At 37.6% G+C, this 23,959-nt stretch overlaps 1 protein-coding gene across 1 annotated transcript; it reads right to left on the reverse strand.

Moving 5' to 3' along the window:
- Nucleotides 1-1,413: 1,413 nt before the first annotated feature.
- Nucleotides 1,414-22,648, reverse strand: mstnb (myostatin b). The gene is made up of 3 exons (XM_062067716.1): nucleotides 22,036-22,648; nucleotides 14,189-14,559; nucleotides 1,414-2,119 (listed from the first exon to the last, which is right to left on the reverse strand). Exons 1-3 carry the CDS (start codon nucleotides 22,421-22,423, stop codon nucleotides 1,739-1,741), a joined length of 1,140 nt encoding a protein of 379 aa, XP_061923700.1. The 5' UTR covers nucleotides 22,424-22,648; the 3' UTR covers nucleotides 1,414-1,738.
- Between the last annotated feature and the right edge of the window lie 1,311 nt (nucleotides 22,649-23,959).

The following is a 23,959-nucleotide window of genomic DNA, read 5'->3' on the forward strand; positions in this document are numbered from 1 at the left end:
CTGTGAACAAACTGTGATTACATATTTTAGAGTTAGACTTAGAGTTAGCTCATTATTTTTGACAGGTCAAATGTATGTACAGTATATGTATTTATGGTAACACTTAGTATGGGGAACATATTCACCATTCATTAGTTGCTTATTAACATGCAAATTAGTAACATATTAGCTCTTAATTAGTCATTATTAGGTACTTATCAATGCCTTATTCTGCAAGGCCTAACCCTAACCCTCTAACACTCACCCTAACCCTAACCAAATAACTCTAAATTAAGTCTTTGTTACTTAGAATATGTTCCCCATACTAAAGTGTTACCGTATTTATTATTACATACCTATTATTATTGACAATAATGTGTAAGTAAGGGAATAACAGTTTTGAACTTGCTTCCTTGGCACACAGTGCAATATAACAAGACCACAGTATCACTAAGAAGGGTAGAATGTAAAACTGCTGCTCGATTAAAAGATTTTGTGGATCCACTCTACTTGAGGTCTGCTCGCCGCTGGGCCGTGGCGCTCTTCCAGCGCTCAGCAGGACAGGAAGTGGCTCTCCAGGCCAAATTCGCCCTCTACTGGGCGGAAGTCAACTCTCAATGAGGCCGCCAGCCGAAGAGGTCAAGCTGTCAGAGCGCACTAGAGTTCACATCCTCTCATTAGATCGCAATACTTTCAACGTCCCTCTGTGGAAAAGGAATCGCTGAGTCATGGAAATAGTGCCCCCGATGAAGGTTTATTGGAATCGGGTCGGTCGAATGTGTGCGTAGCACGTTCGCCTGTGTAATTGATCAGTTTACAACATGTGTTGAAGACATAAAGATTCTCAGCTGCTGAGGCGTGATGAGGCTCTCAAGGCACCCGTCACGTGAAACTGGCCCGGTCATCGGTTGGGAACCCTTACATTCTTTCAGAAAATGCAAAAATTCGGCGAAAAAGGACAGAGGACAAAAGTCGCCAAAAAAGCTTTAACTGTTATTTATTGAAATAGTTATGTAGAGCTGCTGCATTACAATTTCTTGCTTTTATGCGTGAACCAAAAAGCGGTTAAGAAAAGCAACTCCTAATGGAAAAAAAAAGGCGTATGTACACATTACGAACACATCAAAATCAGTTTTTACAACAAGTTCTTTTTTTCGGTAGCAACCAATTCTTTCCATTGGTGTGCCATAGTGCAAACTGCATTGTGCAGAGTATGACCTCCACATTCATACATCTTGACAATCTGTTTCTGCATTTCTTGTGCCTTCACCTCGAGTTCTGTGAGTGGGATTTTTACGGCCACGATGCACGTGATCACGTAATCGTTCTTCTTTTTCGAGGCGACTCCGTCGAGTCGAGGAGGGTTTGTAGGGGGGTGCGAGGAGAGGAGCGGATGTCTACATCTGCTGGGATGATCGTTTCTGTCCGCATTCATGCGAGTGTGTGTGTGTGTGAGTGTGTGTGTGTGTGTGTGTGTGTGTGTGTGTGTGTGTGTGTGTGTGTGTGTGTGTGTGTGTGTGTGTGTGTGTGTGTGTGTGTGTGTGTGTGTGTGTGTGTGTGTGTGTGTGTGTGCCATCAAGCCAGCATGGCTAACGTTTGACTGGAGGAGAGAAAGCAGCTACAGTATGCCACGTGTGAAAGCTTATCGGGACCTCTAGTGTGGTTCTATTGCACCGTGTTTTGCAGGAAAGTACTGGAATTGGTGTTTGGATAAAAAAAAAGTCTGTAGGCGGAGGCGTCTAAATCCTGCTCTCTGGGCTCAGGAGCACCCACAGCGGTCCACCACCATGGAGGGGATCTTGCCATAGATGATCTGCTCTTTGCGGTTGAAGTAGAGCATGTTGATGGGCGACATCTTCGTGGGCGTACAGCAGGGGCCCGCGTTGCCTCTGGGGTTGGCTTTGTTCACCAGGTGTGTGTGCGGGTACTTCTGCAAATGCATGTACTCACACTCCCCAGAGCAATAGTTGGCCTTGTAACGCTTGGGCGCGATGATCCAGTCCCAGCCGAAGTCTTCAAAGTCCACCGTGAGCGGGTAACGGCAGCATCTGGACTCCGGGGAGTTCTCGTCACAGTCCAGGCCCGAGTCTCTCCTCACACGCTTGGGGCCCTCGGAGAGCTTCACCTCCATGAACGGTTGCTGCGAGGGTAGAGAGCAGACTGTTGACGTCTGATGCCAACCACTGTAGTCAGCCGGTTTACAAACATGGTGTAATAATATTATGAAAGTTTGATGGGTAACAAATGAAATCAGGGCACGCTTGGTGGAGCACAGCTGGGCGCGTTCTGATTCTGTTCTTAGCGTGTGAGCGGTCATTGATAGTTGCAAGCAATTAGTCGGATTTGCTAACCACACAAAACGTTGAGGAATGCGAGCCCGTTGAACTTGTCACGTATCGACTGCTGTGAGCTTGGCGTTGGTCCACGTGGAGGTGTGCGCCTACAAAAATGTGTTTGTTGCTGGGTAACAACTTGTTTAAAAGGCTGCTGACTGTGCAACGTGTCTCTGCTCACCGACACCTCAAGAACAGAGGAAACATGGGTCGGTTTTAAACCGGGTCACTGATCGTCAATCAGTCCCTGCAGGAATTTGCGATGTCGCGATCGTGCCAATTCGCCCAAAATCAACCAATCCCTCGCAACTTTCTCGTCAGTTTCATCAATGGATTTGTCTCCGAGTGGCACTCACGTCAACTGTCTAATCCAGTGGTCCCCAAACTACTACCCGTGGGCCTAATACGGCCCGCCGGTGTCCAAAATCTAGCCTGCGGGGAGTCCCAAGTAAAAAAAAATATATATATATATATAGATATATATATATATATATTTATTTTTTTTCTATTTTTTTAAATCTGTCCTTTCTAATCCATTTTCTACCGCTTGTTACTCTGGGTGTCTCCGAGCCGTTCAGGCAAATATTGTCTAAAAATGCATTTTCCCATCGATAACGTGACATCATTGCGCGAGGAATATACTGTATATACAGTATAAATGTGTATATACAGTATATATATATATATATTAGAGATGTCCGATAATATCGGACTGCCGATATTATCGGCCGATAAATGCTTTAAAATGTAATATCGGAAATTATCGGTGTCTGTTTCAAAAAGTAAAATGTATGACTTTTTTAAACGCTGCTGTACGGAGTGGTACACGGACGTAGGGAGAAGTACAGAGCGCCAATAAACCTTCAAGGCACTGTCTTTTTGTGCCGGCCCAATCGCATAATATCTACGGCTTTTCACACACACAAGTGAATGCCAAGCATACTTGGTCAACAGCCATACAGGTCACACAGAGGGTAGCCGTATAAACAACTTTAACACTGTTACAAATATGCGCCACACTGTGAACCCACACCAAACAAGAATGACAAACACATTTCGGGAGAACATCCGCACCGTAACACAACATAAACACAACAGAACAAATACCCAGAACCCCTTGCAGCACTAACTCTTCCGGAACGCTACAATATACACCCCCCGCTCCCCCGTATCCCCCCCTCCACACACACCTCAACCCCGCCCACCTCAACCTCCTCATGCTCTCTCAGGGAGAGCATGTCCCAAATTCCAAGCTGCTGTTTTGAGGCATGTTAAAAAAAATAATGCACTTTGTGACTTCAATAATAAATATGGCAGTGCCATGTTGGGATTTTTTTCCATAACTTGAGTTAATTTACTTTGGAAAACCTTGTTACATTGTTTAATGCATCCAGCGGGGCATCACAACAAAATTAGGCATAATAATGTGTTAATTCCACGACTGTATATATCGGTATCGGTTGATATCGGAATCGGTAATTAAGAGTTGGACAATATCGGAATATCGGATATTGGCAAAAAAGCCATTATCGGACATCTCTAATATATATATATATATATATATATATATATATATATATATATATATATATATATATATATATATATATATATATCCTTCTCACCCTGGTGGGGTGGTATCTGTGTCATCCTCAAGCTCGGGCCTGGGAGTTTGAGGGTTCTGCGCTGTATCTTGGCTGTTCCTAGGACTGCGCTCTTCTGGACTGAGGCTTTACATGTTATGTAGACCACAATGAAGTCTTTTAAATGTAGAAAAAAAAAATCATAACATGACCCCTTTAATGCGCCTTATAATCTGGTGCGTCCTATGGTCCGAAAAATACGGTGCTTACGGAACCTGTTGACAGCGCTAAGCCTTCTGGGTAATGTAGTATATAAACGTTCACTTCCTAGTTCACATGTATGTATATGTTTATTGAACCTTTATTTATCCAGGATAACTCAATTAAAAACAGATTTTCATTTGCAATGCTGGCCTAGCAAAGAGGAAGTTTACATGTCAGCGATGTTGAAGTGGGATTAAAATCTCTCATCATCTATCATTTACCAATAAAAATGTTCCCAAAGTGTTGGTTTAAATGTGATGGAACATAAATGCATGTTTAAGATGGACAAAATGTAAAACATGCACAGAGAATGTCTGCAACTTGTGGATGACAGCAGACAGCAAACAAAAAAGGAAATATTTGGTGGTGTTTTTTTCTGTAATTGGAACTTTTAATCATAATATTTAAAACACTACAGTAATTTGACAATGAGCCCTGAGTATGTGATTTTACTGTGTCTACTTTTAAGTATGTGTGTTGTAAAACAAGTAAAACATCAATACAGTATTTGTTTTTAATTTTTTGTTAAAATGATGTGCTTCTTCTACGTTAAGGTTACAAAAAACAAAAAAACATTGATAACAAATTCATAAAATCAAAAGCTTCAACATTGCAACTTTCTAGAAATGCTAAATTAGGCCAAAACAAAGCCTGTGAAATCCCTGAGGGACTGGTCAGTGCTGTAGGCTGCAAAGGAAATTTTTTGACAAAAAAATTAAAAAGAATATTGCCCTGGTATCCATGGAGAGAAATGTGTATATTTTTATGCAACCACACAAAAAAGATTTGCAACCAAAAAATTGATCCGAAATTAATATTAAAAATTGAAGCTTCGGTTGCAAATAATTTTTTTTAACAAATCCTTCGACTCTACTTTAATATTGTGAGCGGGGCTTCCTCTAAACAATACGTATATTAGAAGCCTTTTTATTGGTCAGTCCGGGGCGATGTTGTGACCATATATGGGCATGGCAGCTGACTACTCCCTTCTTTAACACATTTCGAGGGAAATGCCAAAGATGAGGAGTGGGACAATAAAAAGGCTTTGTACATATTTTTCAGGGAGGCCCCGCCCACAAGATTAAAGTAGAGTCGCAACCATAAAATTATTTGCATCTAAAATATTTTAATTTTTTTTCAAATCCATTTTTGTTGCAAATCTATCATTTTTTTGCGAATCTTTTTTTGTTTGTAAATCTGTTTTTTTATTTGCAAATCTAATTTTTGTTCGTTTGCATAAAAACACACACATTTCTCTCCTTAGGTCTCAGTTATCACACAGTTAAACATTGTGCGTAACAAACCAGTGCACCTTCCCACGTATCGTTCTGTGGGCTCAAGTGCCCAAACAAACAATCCCACTCTTTGGTGACTCAGTGTTTGTACTTTGGTTGTTGAATACGACTGCAAAACAATCCACCATGGGGCCAAATAAGGTGGCCAGTACCAGCACTTTAATAAAGAAGGCGAGAAGCACTATTGAGTAGTGATGGGTCAAAGGATATAGAAGTATCAAATAAAACACAACAGTGATACAGTGTCCCTCGATACCTCAATGTGTATATCACTATAAGATAAAATCACTTGTCCGATACAGCTGCTGCATCATTTTACTTCGAAGCACCAAACTGTTGATCAGTAAGTCCTTCTTTCGACTCACAAATGACCGCTCGTACTGAAAGAAGTCGTGGCGTGTCGCCTTTGACTTCTATTTTGTCATAATCATCGATTGAAATAAAACCAAGACAAAGAAATCTTTCTGAAGTTTGGGATGATTTTGATCTCATAGTGCCAAATGAAATAAATATTCTGTCTTTTTTCTGTTTACAATTTGGCTCAATGACCAGAGTTGTGTCTTTCATATTTCCTTTCTGCACAGCTATTCATTAAATTATATATATTTTTTTAAATTAAATTTAAAAAATATATAAATATGTACATATATATATATATATATATATATATATATATATATATATATATATATATATATATATATATATATATATATATATATATATATATATATATACAGTATGTTTATGTACACATACTGTACATGAATATATACACATACATATATACAAACATATATATACAGGTATACATGTATACGCATTCATACACATATACACTTACATATATACACACGTATATACACAATACACATACATGAATATATATATATATATATATATATATATATATATATATATATCTATATATATATATATATATATATATAGATATATATATATATATATATATATATATATATATATATATATACATATAAACATACATACATGTATACGCATACATACATATATATATATATACATACATGTATACAAATATATATATACAAATATACATATATACGCATACATACATATATACACTTACATATATACACACACATGAATATATATATATCACACATACATACATACATATATATATACATACACATATACAGTGTATATACATATACACACATACATTGACATATATACACACAAATACATACATACACTTATATATACACACATACATATATACACACACATATATAAACATACATATATACATACATACATATACATACATATATACAATTATATATACATATACACATACATACACATGCAATACATACTGTATATACATACATACATGCATATTTATACATACATACCTACATATATATATATACACATACATACATACATACATACATACATACATATATATATACAGTATATATATATACATACATATATATACATACACATACATACATACATACACGCATACATACATATGCATATATACACATTTATATATGTATATATATGTGTGTATATGTATACATATATATACACATATATACATATATATATACACACACACACACATATATATATGTATGTATGTATATATATATACACACACACACACACACACACACACACACATATATATATATATATATATACACATACACATATATATATATATATATATATATATATATATATATATATATATATATATATATATATATATATATATATATATATATATATATATATATATATATATATATATATATATATATATATATACATACATACATACATACATATATATATATAGATATATATATATATAAAAACAAAAACATGTAGATAAATAGATTTTAAATTATTTTAAAAGGTGCAAAAACAATAAACCTCATTAATTAAATGTATCAGTTTCATAATCCTTAGTATGTGTGTGACTACCTGTCCTTTGTTCATGTCGGACATCAGACACTCAGTTCTGAATCCTGCCTGGCAACAAGTTGCCTGTTAAGTATGTGACAACAAAAATCTGCCAACTTCATCTCTAACACTGTTCGTAAATTCCTTTTTCGGACTCTCCAGGAAGTATACTTTTTTAAACAGATTCATCAGTTCAAACATTTGCTATATAGATTTCTGCATGCATTTTAAAGACAAGCCTGGAACAGATGACTGTACCATTCGACGGAACGATAAATCAAATGCACGCCACACAAATGTCAGTTTTACTGCAGTTTCCGTTACTAATTTCTCAGATGAAAACAGAATCGTACGAAAAAGCGAAGCAATGTACAATTCCAGTTAAATGAACAAAATATACACTTTATAGAGAATAATTATAGTTTGACTTGCAAAAAAACAATGTGCAATACATATAAATGATGAGTGAAATGTGTAAATAAACATTTAACATCACATTTACCTTTATTGAAGACTTGTTAGTGAAGACGGCGATGAGCTTTGCTACGAGTTCTTCAAGTTAAATACTGTTTCTCGCTTACTCATCAACATGTGGAATTCTTTGTTTGAGCATTCTCTTCCGCAGAGTGATACGCAAACAGACTAGTTTGTTATGCGCAATGTTTGGCCGTACGATAACCCAAACGGTCGACAAAAATCCAGGCAAAATTTTGGCTAAGTTTTTTGTTCGAAAACAGGAAAAAAACGCACTAAGAATTATTAGTCATGTTTATTTCTCCACAATTACTGCTCTGTAATAAATACAATATGCAACGAAAGACCCTCCCCTACCATGCAATTAATCGCTGTATAGATAGATATATGCATAGATGTATAGATAGATGTAGATAGATAGATGTATAGATATAAATCAGGGGTGTCAAACTTGTTTTAATTGAGGGCCACATCGCAGTTATGGCTGTCTTTAGGGGGTCGCATATAACAGTAAATACGTATTATCATAAACAACTGCTTCACGATATTATTACACAATAGCATAGACATTTGATTTATAGATTTTCATATGTACAAATTGATGGATAACTTTGAAATCATAAGTCAAGGTTTAATGTTTACAAAAGATTGTAATACGTTATGTAATAACGTACTGTATATGATGCATGATCAGATAATATTAAAGTTTAAAAGATAGGCAATGTCATGCATTACACATGTTTTCTGGTAAAATGCAAAGAACAAATACATTTAGTAAGAAAGATTAAGTACTTTATTGACGCACATAATTTCCAGGCTTTCGCGGGCCACATAAGTGAGGTGGCCCCCCACCTTGAGTTTGACACATGTGATATAGATGGATAGATAGTTGGATAGATATAGAGATATATGGATAGATAGATAGATGGATGGATATAGATAGATAGATGTATAGATATAGATACATGAACATGTAAATGTAAATGGTTTATACTTGTATAGCGCTTTTCTACCTTTAAAGGCCTACTGAAACCCACTACTACCGACCACGCAGTCTGATAGTTTATATATCAATGATGAAATCTTAACATTGCAACACATGCCAATACGGCCGGGTTAACTTATAAAGTGCAATTTTAAATTTCCCGCGAAACTTCCGGTTGAAAACGTCTATGTATGATGACGTATGCGCGTGACGTCAATCGTTGAAACTGAAGTATTCGGACACCACTGTATCCAATACAAAAAGCTCTGTATTCATCGCAAAATTAATCTGTGTTGGTGAATCTTTTGCAATTTGTTTAATGAACAATGAAGACTGCAAAGAAGAAAGCTGTAGGTGAGATCGGTGTATTAGCGGCTGGCTGCAGCAACACAACCAGGAGGACTTTGACTTGGATAGCAGACGCGCTATCCGACGCTAGCTGCCGACCGCATCGATGATCGGGTGAAGTCCTTCGTCGCTCCGTCGATCGCTGGAACGCAGGTGAGCACGAGTGTTGATGAGCAGATGAGGGCTGGCGTAGGTGGATAGCTAATGTTTTTAGCATAGCTCTGTGAGGTCCCGTAGCTAAGTTAGCTTCAATGGCGTCGTTAGCAACAGCATTGTTAAGCTTCGCCAGGCTGGAAAGCATTAACCGTGTAGTTACAGGTCCATGGTTTAATAGTATTGTTGATTTTCTGTCTATCCTTCCAGTCAGGGGTTTATTTCTTTTGTTTCTATCTGCAGTTAAGCCCGATGCAATCACGTTAGCTCCGTAGCTAAAGTGCTTCGCCGATGTATTGTCGTGGAGATTAAAGTCACTGTGAATGTCCATTTCGCGTTCTCGACTCTCATTTTCAAGAGGATATAGTATCCGAGGTGGTTTAAAATACAAATCCGTGATCCACAATAGAAAAAGGAGAAAGTGTGGAATCCAATGAGCCCTTGTACCTAAGTTATGGTCAGACCGAAAAAAGATACGTCCTGCACTGCACTCTAGTCCTTCACTCTCACGTTCCTCATCCACGAATCTTTCATCCTCGCTCAAATTAATGGGGTAATCGTTGCTTTCCCGGTCTGAATCGCTCTCGCTGCTGGTGTAAACAATGGGGAAATGTGAGGAGCCTTTCAACCTTCGACGTCACGCTACTTCCGGTACATGCAAGGCTTTTTTCATCAGCGATCAAAAATTGCGAACTTTATCGTCGATGTTCTCTACTAAATCCTTTCAGCAAAAATATGGCAATATCGCAAAATGATCAAGTATGACACATAGAATGGATCTGCTATCCCCGTTTAAATAAAAAAAATTCATTTCAGTAGGCCTTTAAGGTACTCAAAGCGCTTTGACACTATTTCCACATTCACCCATTCACACACTGATGGCGGGAGCTGCCATGCAAGGCGCTAACCACAACCCATCAGGAGCAAGGGTGAAGTGTCTTGCTCAAGGACACAACGGACGTGACTAGGATGGTAGAAGCTGGGGATCGAACCAGGAACCCTCAGGTTGCTGGCACGGCCACTGTCCCAACTCACCACGCCGTCCACATATATGCATAGATAATAGATGGATGCATAAATAGATGGATATAGATACAGTGCACCGGGAAAGTACTCACAGCGCTTCACCTTTCCACATGTTGTAATGTTACAGTCTTATTCCAAAAAGGAATACATTATTTTTTTGTCTTCAAAATTCTACACACAATACCCCATAATGACAATGTGAAAATGTTTTTTCGAAAAAATAAGCAAATGTATTAAAATGTTTAAAAATAATAAATCACATAAGTATTCACAGCCTTTTTGCTCAATGGGAGCAATTAAAGCCTTTTTGAATACGGCGTCACAGGCTTGGCACACCTATCTTTGGGCATTTTCGCACATTCCTTTTTGTAGCACATTTCGAGTTCCCTCAGATTGGATGGGAAGCATTGGTTTGCATCCAGGATGTCTGTGTACATTGCTGCATTCATCTTAGTCTAGTCAGGGAGGTGACCAAGAACTCGATGGCCACTCTGTCAGAGCTCCAGCATTCCTCTGTGGAGGAACAACTATCTCTGCAGCAATTCACCAATAAGGCAGACAGAAGCCATTTCTTAGTAAAACTTTTTCCAAAATGCACCTGAAAGACTCTCAGACCATGAGAAACAAAAGTATCTGGTCTGATAAGACAAAGCTTGAACTCTTTGGCATGAACTCTTTGGCATGAATGCCAGGCATCATGTTTAGAGGAAACCAGGCAACGCTCATCAACAGGCCAATACCATCCCTACTGTGACGCATGGTGGTGGCAGCTTCATGCTGTGGGGATGTTTGTCAGCAGCGTGAACTGGGAGACTAGTCAGGATTGAGGGAAAGATGAATGCAATGTACAGAGACATCCTGGATGAAAACCAACTCTTCCCAATCAACCTGATGGTGCTTGATAGGTGCTGCAAAAAGGAATGGGCGAAACTGCCCAAAGATACGTGTGCCAAGCTTGAGGCATTGTATTCAAAAAGACTTAAGGCTGTAATTGCTGCTAAAAGTGCATCAACAATGTCTTGAGCAAAGGCTGTATGTGATTGTTTTATTTTTTTTAATTTTTAGTTTACATTTGAAAAATTAAAAATAAATACTTTTGTTATCTCAGCTGCATTCGGGCGGAAGGCGGGGTACACCCTGGGACAAGCGGTAGAAAATGGATTGATGGATACTTTTGTTATTATGGTGTATTGTCTGTAGAATTTTTTCAGCTTATATCCACCTATACATCTATCCATCTACCTATTTATACCACAGGTATAAATAGGTAGATATATATATGAGGTGTGGGGGATGGGGTTGAGGTGGGCGGGGGTTGGGTGGGGGGCGAGTTTGGTGGTAGCGGGGTTGTATATTGTAGCCCGGAAGACTTAGGGCGGCAAGGGATTCTGGGTATTTGTTCTGTTGTGTTTATGTTGTGTTACGGTGCGGATGTTCTCCCGAAATGTGTTTGTCATTCTTGTTTGGTGTGGGTTCACAGTGTGGCGCATATTTGTAACAGTGTTAAAGTTGTTTATACGGCTACCCTCAGTGTGACCTGTATGGCTGTTGATCAAGTATGTCTTGCAGTCACTTACGTGTGTCTGCAGAAGCCGCATACAACATGTGTCTGTGCCGGACGCTAACGGCAGTGCCATCATGGCACGCCCTTATCATTGTTGTCCGGGTGAAAATCGGGAGAAATTCGGGAGAATGGTTGCCCCAGGAGATTTTCGGGAGGGGCACTGAAATTCGGGAGTCTCCCGGAAAAATCGGGAGGGTTGGCAAGTATGGTGGCTGCATCCTTCGCAGTGCACATTTGTGGGGTGCTGACATCATTGCGGTGCGCGAAGGCTGTCCCAATTCAAAAAGCTTCAAGTGTCCTTCGAATCCGGCCAACAGGTGTGCATGCCTTGTGCACTTCTCACCCTTTCACATCCCAAGATCCTTTACACACTAAACTCTGAAAATTATTTTCAACATAACGACGCTACGCGGAGCGGAAAGAGCGACTTTAAAATGTAAGTCTAGAGTTATTTATTGATTTAACACACCTAAAGCCAGACATGTCAAGCTGGGGTGACAGTAGTGATGTACATTTGTGTTCAAATACGAGACCTCGACTATCGTGGTCTATGCTCCTGTCTTTACCTCGCGGGACAGCCATATATTCATTATTGCAGACGGCTTTGTGCCCGCAGCTTTTTTCAATGTTTGGAAGTAAAGCCTTACATATTTTTGATTTGCTTTTTTTAGACCACAAGAAGTTGACTTAAAGGCCTACTGAAATTTTTTTTTTTTAATTTAAACGGGAATAGCAGATCCATTCTATGTGTCATACTTGATCATTTCGCGATATTGCCATATTTTTGCTGAAAGGATTTAGTAGAGAAAATCGACGATAAAGTTCGCAACTTTTGCTCGCTGATAAAAAAAAGCCGTGCCCCTACCGGAAGTAGCGTGACGTCACAAGCGGTAGTGCTGCTCACAATTCCCCGTTGTTTACAATGGAGCGAGAGATATTTGGAGCGAGAAAGCGACGATTACCCCATTAATTTGAGCGAGGATTAAAGATTTGTGGATGCGTAACGTTAGAGTGACGGACTAGAATGCAGTTCAAGAGATATCTTTTTTCGCTCTTACCGTAACTTAGGTACAAGCTGGCTCATTGGATTCCACAATCTCTCCTTTTTCTATTGTGAACCACGGATTTCTATTTTAAATCACCTCGGATACTATATCCTCTTGAAAATGAGTGTCGAGAAGGCGAAATGGACATTCAGTGACTTTTATCTCCACGACAATACATCGACAAAGCTCTTTAGCATGAGCTAACGTGATAGCATCTGTCTCAAATGCAGATAGACACTAAATAAATAAATACCTGACTGGAAGGATAGACAGAAGTTCAACAATACTACTTTTAGGAGACACCGAACCAAACACTGGACATGTAAATACACGGTTAATGTGTATTTGACGCCTGTCGAAGCCTAGCAATGCTGTTGCTAACGACGCTAACTTAGCAACGAGAGCTCGTCAGAGCTATGATAAAAACATTAGCGCTCCACCTACGCCAGCCAGCCCTCCTCTGCTCATCAACACCCGTGCTCACCTGCGTTCCAGCGATCGACGGTGCGGTCGGCGGCCCGGAGACGTAGGAAGTCAAGGTGAGGTCGCCGGCGCTAGTGTCTGCTATCCAACAAAGTCCTCCTTGTTGTATTGCTACAGCCAGCCGCTAATACACCGATCCCACCTACAACGTTCTTCTTTGCAGCCTCTATTGTTCATTAAACAAATTGCAAAAGATTCACCAACACAGATGTCCAGAATACTGTGGAATTATGAAATGAAAACAGAGCTTTGTGTATAGGATTTTTCGGGCTCCGAATACTTCCCTTGTCCTCGTGACGTCACACGCATACGTCAGCATAATAAAACGTTTTCAAGCGGAAGTGTGGCGGGAAATTTAAAATTGCACTTTATAAGTTAGTTGTTACAATGTTAAGATTTCATCATTAATATATAAACTATCAGACTGCGTGGTCGGTAGTAGTGGGTTTCAGTAGGCCTTTAATTATGTTCTATTAATTTGTAGCCAGAATAATGAAGTATTGTAAATGTGTGCATCAATGTATGGTATTAGGTATTGCTGTTTTTTGGGTACAATCGCATGTTCTTTGAAATATGTTTACTTCTATAAATGGATTTGGACAAGGCAATTTAAAGGACATCCCTCTCTATATAGATGTATAGATAGATGTATATATAGATAGGTGTAAAGAGGATTAAGCTCACCAGCCCTTCTAGTCCCGGTTCTGCAGCCGTCACCACCAGATCATTGCCTTTGTTGTCGTAGGCGTTGATCTCGATGCCCCAGTTGGTCTCGGGCTGCCGCAGCCACACACTCAGCACTTGTTTGACATCGATGCTCTGCCAGGAGCTAACTCCGGCGTTCACCTCGATCTTCAAGGAGCGGATCCTGATGTGCCGGTTGCCGTCCGAAACCGGGGTCAGTCTAGAGATCTGCAGGAAGACGGTGGTGTCCTCGTCGGTGGGACGCAGGTGCACCCACAGCTGAGCCCGGAATATGCGGCTGGCTTGAAACTTTTGGGTGAAGGAGAAGAAGCAGCACTTTGGGTCTCCTTTTACTTGGACCACGCTCTCAGCTGAAGGGAGATGAAACACAAAATATATCTTCAAAGCATTCCAACTCCTCATTTGCTTGATGTAACTCTTAAAATAAATGTACATTTCTACTGGTAATACACATATTACATTATTCAACAGCTGTGTATTGGTCCATCTCACACAACTTGATTTCCTTTTTGTTCCTATTAGCCGCAGATTTGAGTAAAAGGACTGAAAGTAAGAGAAGTTTTCAGCATATTATTAACAAAAAATACATCCATCCATCCATTTTCTACCACTTATTCCCTGAAAATATGCTATTTGTATTTATTGATGTTGATACTAAACCCATCACAGTGAGTCAACAGTGTTGAAACTTGAAAGAAAAAAAAATGTTTCCAAGACATCCAAAATATAAAGTTATGGATCGCTAAATATAGAACTGGATCATTTTGTTTTTTTAGGTCACTTGCTAGGGCAGGGGTGTCCAATACTGAAAAATCAAAGGATGTGGGTGCCATGCTGATTTTTTCACATTCAAAACAAATACAATTTATCGATTAAAAAAAAAAAAAAAAAAAAAGCCATTTCTTATTACCACTTTGTATGTTGTTGTTTTTATGAACAGTGTTTTTAGAATGTGCCGCAGACCGTTGAAAAATTAGCTGCGGGCCGCACTTTGGACACCTCTGTGCTTGGGCCATAGATATGCAGATTAGATTGGACACGCGCCTTTAAGATGCGTAGCTGCCAAGGGCCTACACCAGTAAGAGCAAAGTTGTAGAAGTCACACAAACGGAAACAACAAGAATGCCTGAACATTGTGCTGAATACGCTAGCACATTACGTCGTACGGTTAAAACCGGGACACCGGGAATAACTTTTAAGAGATATTTTTAGTACGATGTTTTATCAATAGGACATGTTTTGGTACTGGCACCGTTGTGTTTTACGGAAGTGGCAGCTGGTTGCTCTTTTATGTCTTCTAAAGGCCTACTGAAACCCACTACTACCGACCACGCAGTCTGAAAGTTTATATATCAATGATGAAATCTTAACATTGCAACACATGCCAATACGGCCGGGTTAGATTAGTAAAGTGCAATTTTAAATTTCCCGCGAAATATCTGGCTGAAAACGTCTCGGTATGATGACGTATACGCGTGACGTCACGGATTGTTTGAGTTTGAGTTTCAGTTTATTTCGAACATGCAAAGCGGACATTTTGGGACAGCATTGTGGCCAGCTATTAAGTCGTCTGTTTCCATCGCAAAATTCCACAGTATTCTGGACATCTGTGTTGGTGAATCTTTTGCAATTTATTTAATGAACAATGAAGACAGCAAAGAAGAAAGCTGTAGGTGGGAAGCGGTGTATTAGTGGCCGGCTGTAGCGGCTACGTCGTAGCCGGTGTTTCATTGTTTACATTCCCGAACGATGACAGTCAAGCTTTACCATTAGCCTGTGGAGAACTGGGACAACATAGACTCTTACCAGGAGGACTTTGAGTTGGATACGCATGCTTGTGGAGATGGGACAACAGAGACTCTTACCAGGAGGACTTTGAGTTGGATACACGCTACCGTGAGTACGCAGCTTCGGCTTCCAAACATTTGATCGCTTGCCCGTACGTGCGTGCCGCTATGTGCATGTCACGTACGTAACTTTGGGGGAAATATATGTGCTGTATGAACTTTGGGGAGGTGAACGGTATTTGGGCTGTGGGATTGAGTGTGTTGTGCGGGTGTTTGATTTGTATTGGCGGGTTATATGGATGAGAGTGGGGAGGTGTTTGTTATGTGGGATTAATTTGTGGCATATTAAATATAAGCCTGGTTGTGTTGTGGCTAATAGAGTATATATATGTCTTGTGTTTATTTACTGTTTTAGTCATTCCCAGCTGAATATCAGGTCCCACCCGCCTCTCACAGCATCTTCCCTATCTGAATCGCTTCCACTGCCCTCTAGTCCTTCACTCTCACTTTCCTCATCCACGAATCTTTCATCCTCGCTCAAATTAATGGGGAAATCGTCGCTTTCTCAGTCCAAATCGCTCTCGCTGCTTGTGGTCATGATTGTAAACAATGTGCAGATGTGAGGATCTCCACAACCTGTGACGTCACGCTACTTCCAGTACAGGCAAGGCTTTTTTATCAGCGACCAAAAGTTGCAAACTTTATCGTCGATGTTCTCTACTAAATCCTTTCAGCAAAAATATGGCAATATCGCGAAATGATCAAGTATGACACATAGAATGGATCTGCTATCCCCGTTTAAATAAGAAAATCTAATTTCAGTAGGCCTTTAATGCAGTGTTTTTCAACCTTTTTTGAGTTAAGGCACATTTTTTGCGTTGAAAATATCCGGAGGCACACCACCAGCAGAAATCATTAAAAAACGAAACTCAGTTGACAGTAAAAAGATGTTGTCGCAATTGTTGGATATGACTTTAAACCATAACCAACCATTCATCAATATAGCTCTTGTCTCAAAGTAGGTGTACTGTCACGACCTGACACATCACGCCGTGACTTATTTTGAGTTTTTTGCTGTTTTCCTGTGTGTAGTGTTTTAGTTCTTGCGCTCCTATTTTGGTGGCTTTTTCCCTTTTTGTGGTATTTTCCTGTAGCAGTTTCATGTCTTCCTTTGAGCGATATTTCCCGCATCTACTTTGTTTTAGCAGTCAAGAATATTTCAGTTGTTTTTATCCTTCTTTGTGGGGACATTGTTGATTGTCATGTCATGTTCGGATGTACTTTGTGGACGCCGTCTTTGCTCCACAGTAAGTCTTTGCTGTCGTCCAGCATTCTGTTTTTGTTTACTTTGTAGCCAGTTCAGTTTTAGTTTCGTTCTGTATAGCCTCCTCTAAGCTTCAATGCCTTTTCATAGGGCACTCACCTTTTGTTTATTCTTGGTTTAAGTATTAGACACCTTTTTACCTGCACACTGCCTACCGCTGTTTCCGACATTTACAAAGCAATTAACTACTGGCTGCCACCTACTGATATGGAACAGTATTACACGGTTACTCTATATATATACATATATATATATATATATGTATATATATATATATATATGTATATATATATATATATATATATATATATATATATATATATATATATACATATACATATATATATATATATGTATATATATATATATACATATACATATATATATATATATATATATATATATATATATATATATATATATATATATATATATATATATATATATATATATATATATATATATATATATATATAAAAATAATATCAAAATCCAATTACAGGATGTAGTTTGCTCATTTTCCTCGATTTGTAAACTAACATCATGTGGTTTATTTTTTTAACATATGTAGCATCATCTACAAAGATACAAAGAATTGCTATTGTGACATCTAGTGGACACATTTAGAACAGCAGTTTCTTTCATTAAAAAATGTTGGCTAATTTTCATACTTTGCGAACTCATCCGGACCAGATAAGGCGGAAGGCGGGGTACACCCTATATATATATATATATATATATATATATATATATATATATATATATATATATATATATATATATATATATATATATATATATATATATATATATATATATATATATATATATATATATATATATATATATATATATATATATATATATATATATATATATATATATATATGTATATATATATATATATATATATATAGGGTGTACCCCGCCTTCCTTATATATATATATATATATATATATATATATATATATATATATATATATATATATATATATATATATATATATATATATATATATATATATATATATATATATATATGTATATATATATATATATATATATATATATATATATATATATATAGGGTGTACCCCGCCTTCCGCCTCATCCGGACCAGATAAGGCGGAAGGCGGGGTACACCCTATATATATATATATATATATATATATATATATATATATATATATATATATATATATATATGTATATATATATATATATATATATATATATATATATATATATATATATATATATATAAGGAAGGCGGGGTACACCCTATATATATATATATATATATATATATATATACATATATATATATATATATATATATATATATATATATATATATATATATATATATATATATATATATATAAGGCGGGGTACACCCTATATATATATATATATATATATATATATATATATATATATATATATATATATATATATATATATATATATATATATATATATATATATATATATATATATATATAGGGTGTACCCCGCCTTCCGCCTTATCTGGTCCGGATGAGGCGGAAGGCGGGGTACACCCTATATATATATATATATATATATATATATATATATATATATATATATATATATATATATATATATATATATATATATACATATATATATATATATATATATATATATATATATATATATATATATATATATATATATATATATATATATATATATATATATATATATATAAGGAAGGCGGGGTACACCCTATATATATATATATATATATATATATATATACATATATATATATATATATATATATATATATATATATATATATATATATATATATATATATATATATATATATATATATATATATATATATATATATATATATATATATATATATATATATATATATATATATATATATATATATATATATAGGGTGTACCCCGCCTTCCGCCTTATCTGGTCCGGATGAGTTCGCAAAGTATGAAAATTAGCCAACATTTTTTAATGAAAGAAACTGCTGTTCTAAATGTGTCCACTAGATGTCGCAATAGCAATTCTTTGTATCTTTGTAGATGATGCTACATATGTTAAAAAAATAAACCACATGATGTTAGTTTACAAATTGAGGAAAATGAGCAAACTACATCCTGTAATTGGATTTTGATATTATTTTTTTATCTTGATAGATTGAAAATTAACAACAATGAGTTGACTGATGAACATTATCACAAAATTTATTCAGAAAGTATAAATAACGACAAATAAAGATAGAATACTATTAACCGCATGTAAGTTTAAAAAACAACAACATACATTTTTTAACAAAGAAAACAATCTGAAGTTGTCTTTATTTTTAAGTTATCGTCCCGTGATTTTACCAGTCGGGCCCACTTGTAGATTTTTCTCCATGTGGCTCCCGATCTAAAATGAGTCTGACACCCCTGTTGTAGATTGTCACTGAAGGCATCAAAACTATGAATGAACACATGTGGAGTTATGTACTTTAACAAAAAAAGGTGAAATAACTGAAAACATGTTTTATATTCTAGTTTCTTCAAAATAGCCACCCTTTGCGCTGATTACGGCTTTGCACACTCTTGGCATCCTGTCGATGAGCTTCAAGCACACCTGTGAAGTGAACCCCATTTCAGGTGGCTACCTCTTGAATCTCATCGAGAGAATGCCAAGAGTGTGCAAAAAAAGTAATCAAAGGGTGGCTATTTTGAAGAAACTACAAATTAAAAGTTAAAAGGTTAAAGTACCAGTGATTGTCACACACACACTAGGTGTGGCGAAATTGTTCTCTGCATTTGACCCATCACCCTTGATCAACCCCTGGGAGGTGAGGGGAGCAATGGGGAGCAGTGGGCAGCAGCGGTGGCCGCGCCCGGGAATCATTTTGGTGATTTAACCCCCAATTCCAACCCTTGATGCTGAGTGCCAAGCAGGGAGGTAATGGGTCCCATTTTTATAGCGTGTGAATGTGAGTGTGAATGCTGTCTGTCCATCTGTGTTGGCCCTGCGATGAGGTGGAGACTTGTCCAGGGTGTACCCCGCCTTCCGCCCGTGTGCAGCTGAGAGCTGTGCAACCCCGTAAGGGACAAGCGGTAAAAAATGGATGGATGGATAGACTATAAAACATGTTTTCAGTTATTTCACCGTTTTTTGTTAAGAACATAACTACACGTGTTCATTCATAGTTTTGATGCCTTCAGTGACAATCTACAATGTAAATAGTCATGAATGAGAAGGTGTGTCCAAACTTTTGGCCTGTACTGTACATATAAATCCTTTTTTTTTTTTTTTAGATCTATCGATTGTTTTTCAACACAAAAGTATAAGAACATAAGAACGCTTGGTTTATTAATATCATTTTTAGTATTTTAAAATAGAAATTAAATAAGCCAATTCTTTTGTTTTCCCAATTCCCATATAAGAGGGGTGTCCAAAGTGCGGCCCGGGAGCCGGTTTCGGCCCGCCGCTTGTTTGCTAATGGCCCTCGGCAGGTTGTAGAAATTGAATGAGTTTATTATTTAGACTAACACCCTCCCCCACCACATCCCACCTCCCCGGATTGTAATTAATCAAATGTAAATAATCAAATGTATATACTTGTTCTTATGCTTTCTGAACTCACTATGTTCACTGCTCGCTGTACATATCCTACCAAGTAAGACCTACACTGTTTCAATGTCTATTTCTCAGATGATATAATTGTTGATGACTGTAGTGCTGATATCAACCAAACCTAAACCCCCCCCCGCCCCAACCCCCGGATTGTAAATAATGTAAATAATTCAATGTATATACTCTGATGATTAACTTGTGTGATGACTGTGTTATGCTGATAGTATATATTTGTACCATGAATTGATTAACGTGGACTTAAACAAGTTGAAAAACTTATTCGGGTGTTACCATTTAGTGGTCAATTGTACGGAATACGTACTGTACTGTGCAACCTACTAATAAAAGTCTCAATCAATCAATCATTATTGTTATTAGTAATGCTGTCAAACAATACACTTTTAAAGTCAGATTAATCACACTTTGGAAATTGGATTAATCATGACTAATCACAACTATTACTCGCTTGCATGATTTCATTTAACTTCAAAATGTTAATTCAATTAAAAAGGCCTAAATAATTGGTTACAAATGTTAGAGTCCGTTTACGGTAAAGGAGCAAAATAAACTGTGATTAATTTGTGTCTTTACATGATTAATGCAATATTTTTGGTGATTGATGGCGTTAATTTTGACAGCCCTCGTTGCTAGACAGTTTGTCACCTACAACAAAAAGCTAACAGGGATGTTTTGTTCAGCTAGCTGAGCATATATTGACATACATTGGTTGGCTTTTAGCATCTTTAGCGAACAAAATGTGTCAAAAATGGCCCCCCCCGCGTCCTTCCGTTTTACTGAATGCGGCCCTAAAGTTTGGACACCCCTGCCATATAAGGAACATTCAATGACCAAACTAGACTGGAAGTAGTAACACAATATATGTCCAAAATATAACATTTATGAAAGTTTGAAATGATTAGATTTCTAATTTTAAGGAGTTAGTTTCAATTCATATTCATATTTTTAAATTGTAAGGAAAATGTTTTCATTTGCATTTCCTACTTTTTAATTGTATTATCCGTCAGGCAATTGGAAAAAAAAAAAAAAAAAGGCGTGCAAAGCAAGAGAATAATGAAATTACGTTCAGTCGCCATCATCATGATGGTCTCCGTGACCGCATGCTCGTCGTCGTCGTCCACGGTGGCGTGCCGGTTGTCGTCCCCCAGCACGTCGTACTGGTCCAGCAGCTGCTGCAGCGGCGGCGCTTTGGGCAGGAGCTGCTTGACCACATCGCGGCTGATGTTGGGAGCTTCTTTCATGCGCAGCTTGCTCAGGATCTGGGACTTGATGGCGTTCAGACGCATGCTTTTGATTTGCTGGCGGACGTCGCAGGTGGCGCACTGCTGCTCCGCGTCCTCCGGCCCGCTGCTGGTGGGAGTCTGCGGGCGCGTCTCTCGCTCGCCCGGGGCCACCGGAGCCGGTAGGAGCGCCAGCAGAGTAAACGACAAAAGTATCTGAGACAGATGCATCGTCTTGGGGGGGGCGGGGGAGGAGAGGATCCTGCGGTGTGGCTTGGACAAAGTCTTCCCGATAATGTCCCCGTATCACACTTTTATTAGCGCCTGCGGTTTTTATAGTCCGACTTTAGCCGCTTTTGAGGCGTCAAAAAATATGATTGGTTGGCCAGGCAACGAGGACTTTTAACCTTGAAAACGTTTTTTTTCCCCTCCTCCGTCGAACCGTTAAGGGATCGGGAGCATGTGCAGACTGCAGATAGATTTACTTCGCGTGCGGGGATTGCGCAACAGGTGGAACAAACTGGACCGCGTGACGTCACACGACGTGTAAAAAGCTATCTCGACGCACACTACTCGCTCGCAACAAAACAATAACATTGTAAAGACAGGCAATACTGCACATGCTGGTATCGGTCCGATACAATAGTGGACAGTTTCGCCAATATCAATACTCGGAATATTTCCCAACAACATTGAAGGATTTTTTGTCTTTTACTGGCACTGTATTTTAATGTTCTCATTATGGTGGTACTTGATGAATACTTAGGTCTACTACACTACTGTATTTTAATGTTCTCTTTATGGTGGTACTTGACGAATACTTAGGTCTACTACACTACTGTACTTTAATGTTCTCATTATGGTGGTACTTGATGAATACTTAGGTCTACTACACTACTGTATTTTAATGTTCTCATTATGGTGGTACTTGATGAATACTTAGGTCTACTACACTACTGTATTTTAATGTTCTCATTATGGTGGTACTTGATGAATACTTAGGTCCACTACACTACTGTATTTAATGTTATCATTATGGTGGTACTTGATGAATACTTAGGTCTACTACACTACTGTATTTTAATGTTCTCATTATGGTGGTACTTGATGAATACTTAGGTCTACTACACTACTGTATTTAATGTTCTCATTATGGTGGTACTTCATGAATACTTAGGTCTACTACACTACTGTATTTAATGTTCTCATTATGGTGGTACTTAATGAATACTTAGGTCTACTACACTACTGTATTTTAATGTTGTCATTATGGTGGTACTTAATGAATACTTAGGTCTACTACACTACTGTATTTAATGTTGGTCATTATGGTGGTACTTAATGAATACTTAGGTCTACTACACTACTGTATTTTAATGTTCTCATTATGATGGTACTTGATGAATACTTAGGTCTACTACACTACTGTATTTTAATGTTCTCATTATGGTGGTACTTGATGAATACGTAGGTCCACTACACTACTGTATTTAATGTTCTCATTATGGTGGTACTTGATGAATACTTAGGTCCACTACACTACTGTATTTAATGTTCTCATTATGGTGGTACTTGATGAATACTTAGGTCTACTACACTACTGTATTTAATGTTCTCATTATGGTGGTACTTAATGAATACTTAGGTCTACTACACTACTGTATTTTAATGTTGTCATTATGGTGGTACTTAATGAATACTTAGGTCTACTACACTACTGTATTTAATGTTGGTCATTATGGTGGTACTTAATGAATACTTAGGTCT

Source organism: Entelurus aequoreus, linkage group LG13 (assembly GCF_033978785.1).
Source record: "Entelurus aequoreus isolate RoL-2023_Sb linkage group LG13, RoL_Eaeq_v1.1, whole genome shotgun sequence".
Classification (NCBI taxonomy): Eukaryota; Metazoa; Chordata; class Actinopteri; order Syngnathiformes; family Syngnathidae; genus Entelurus; species Entelurus aequoreus.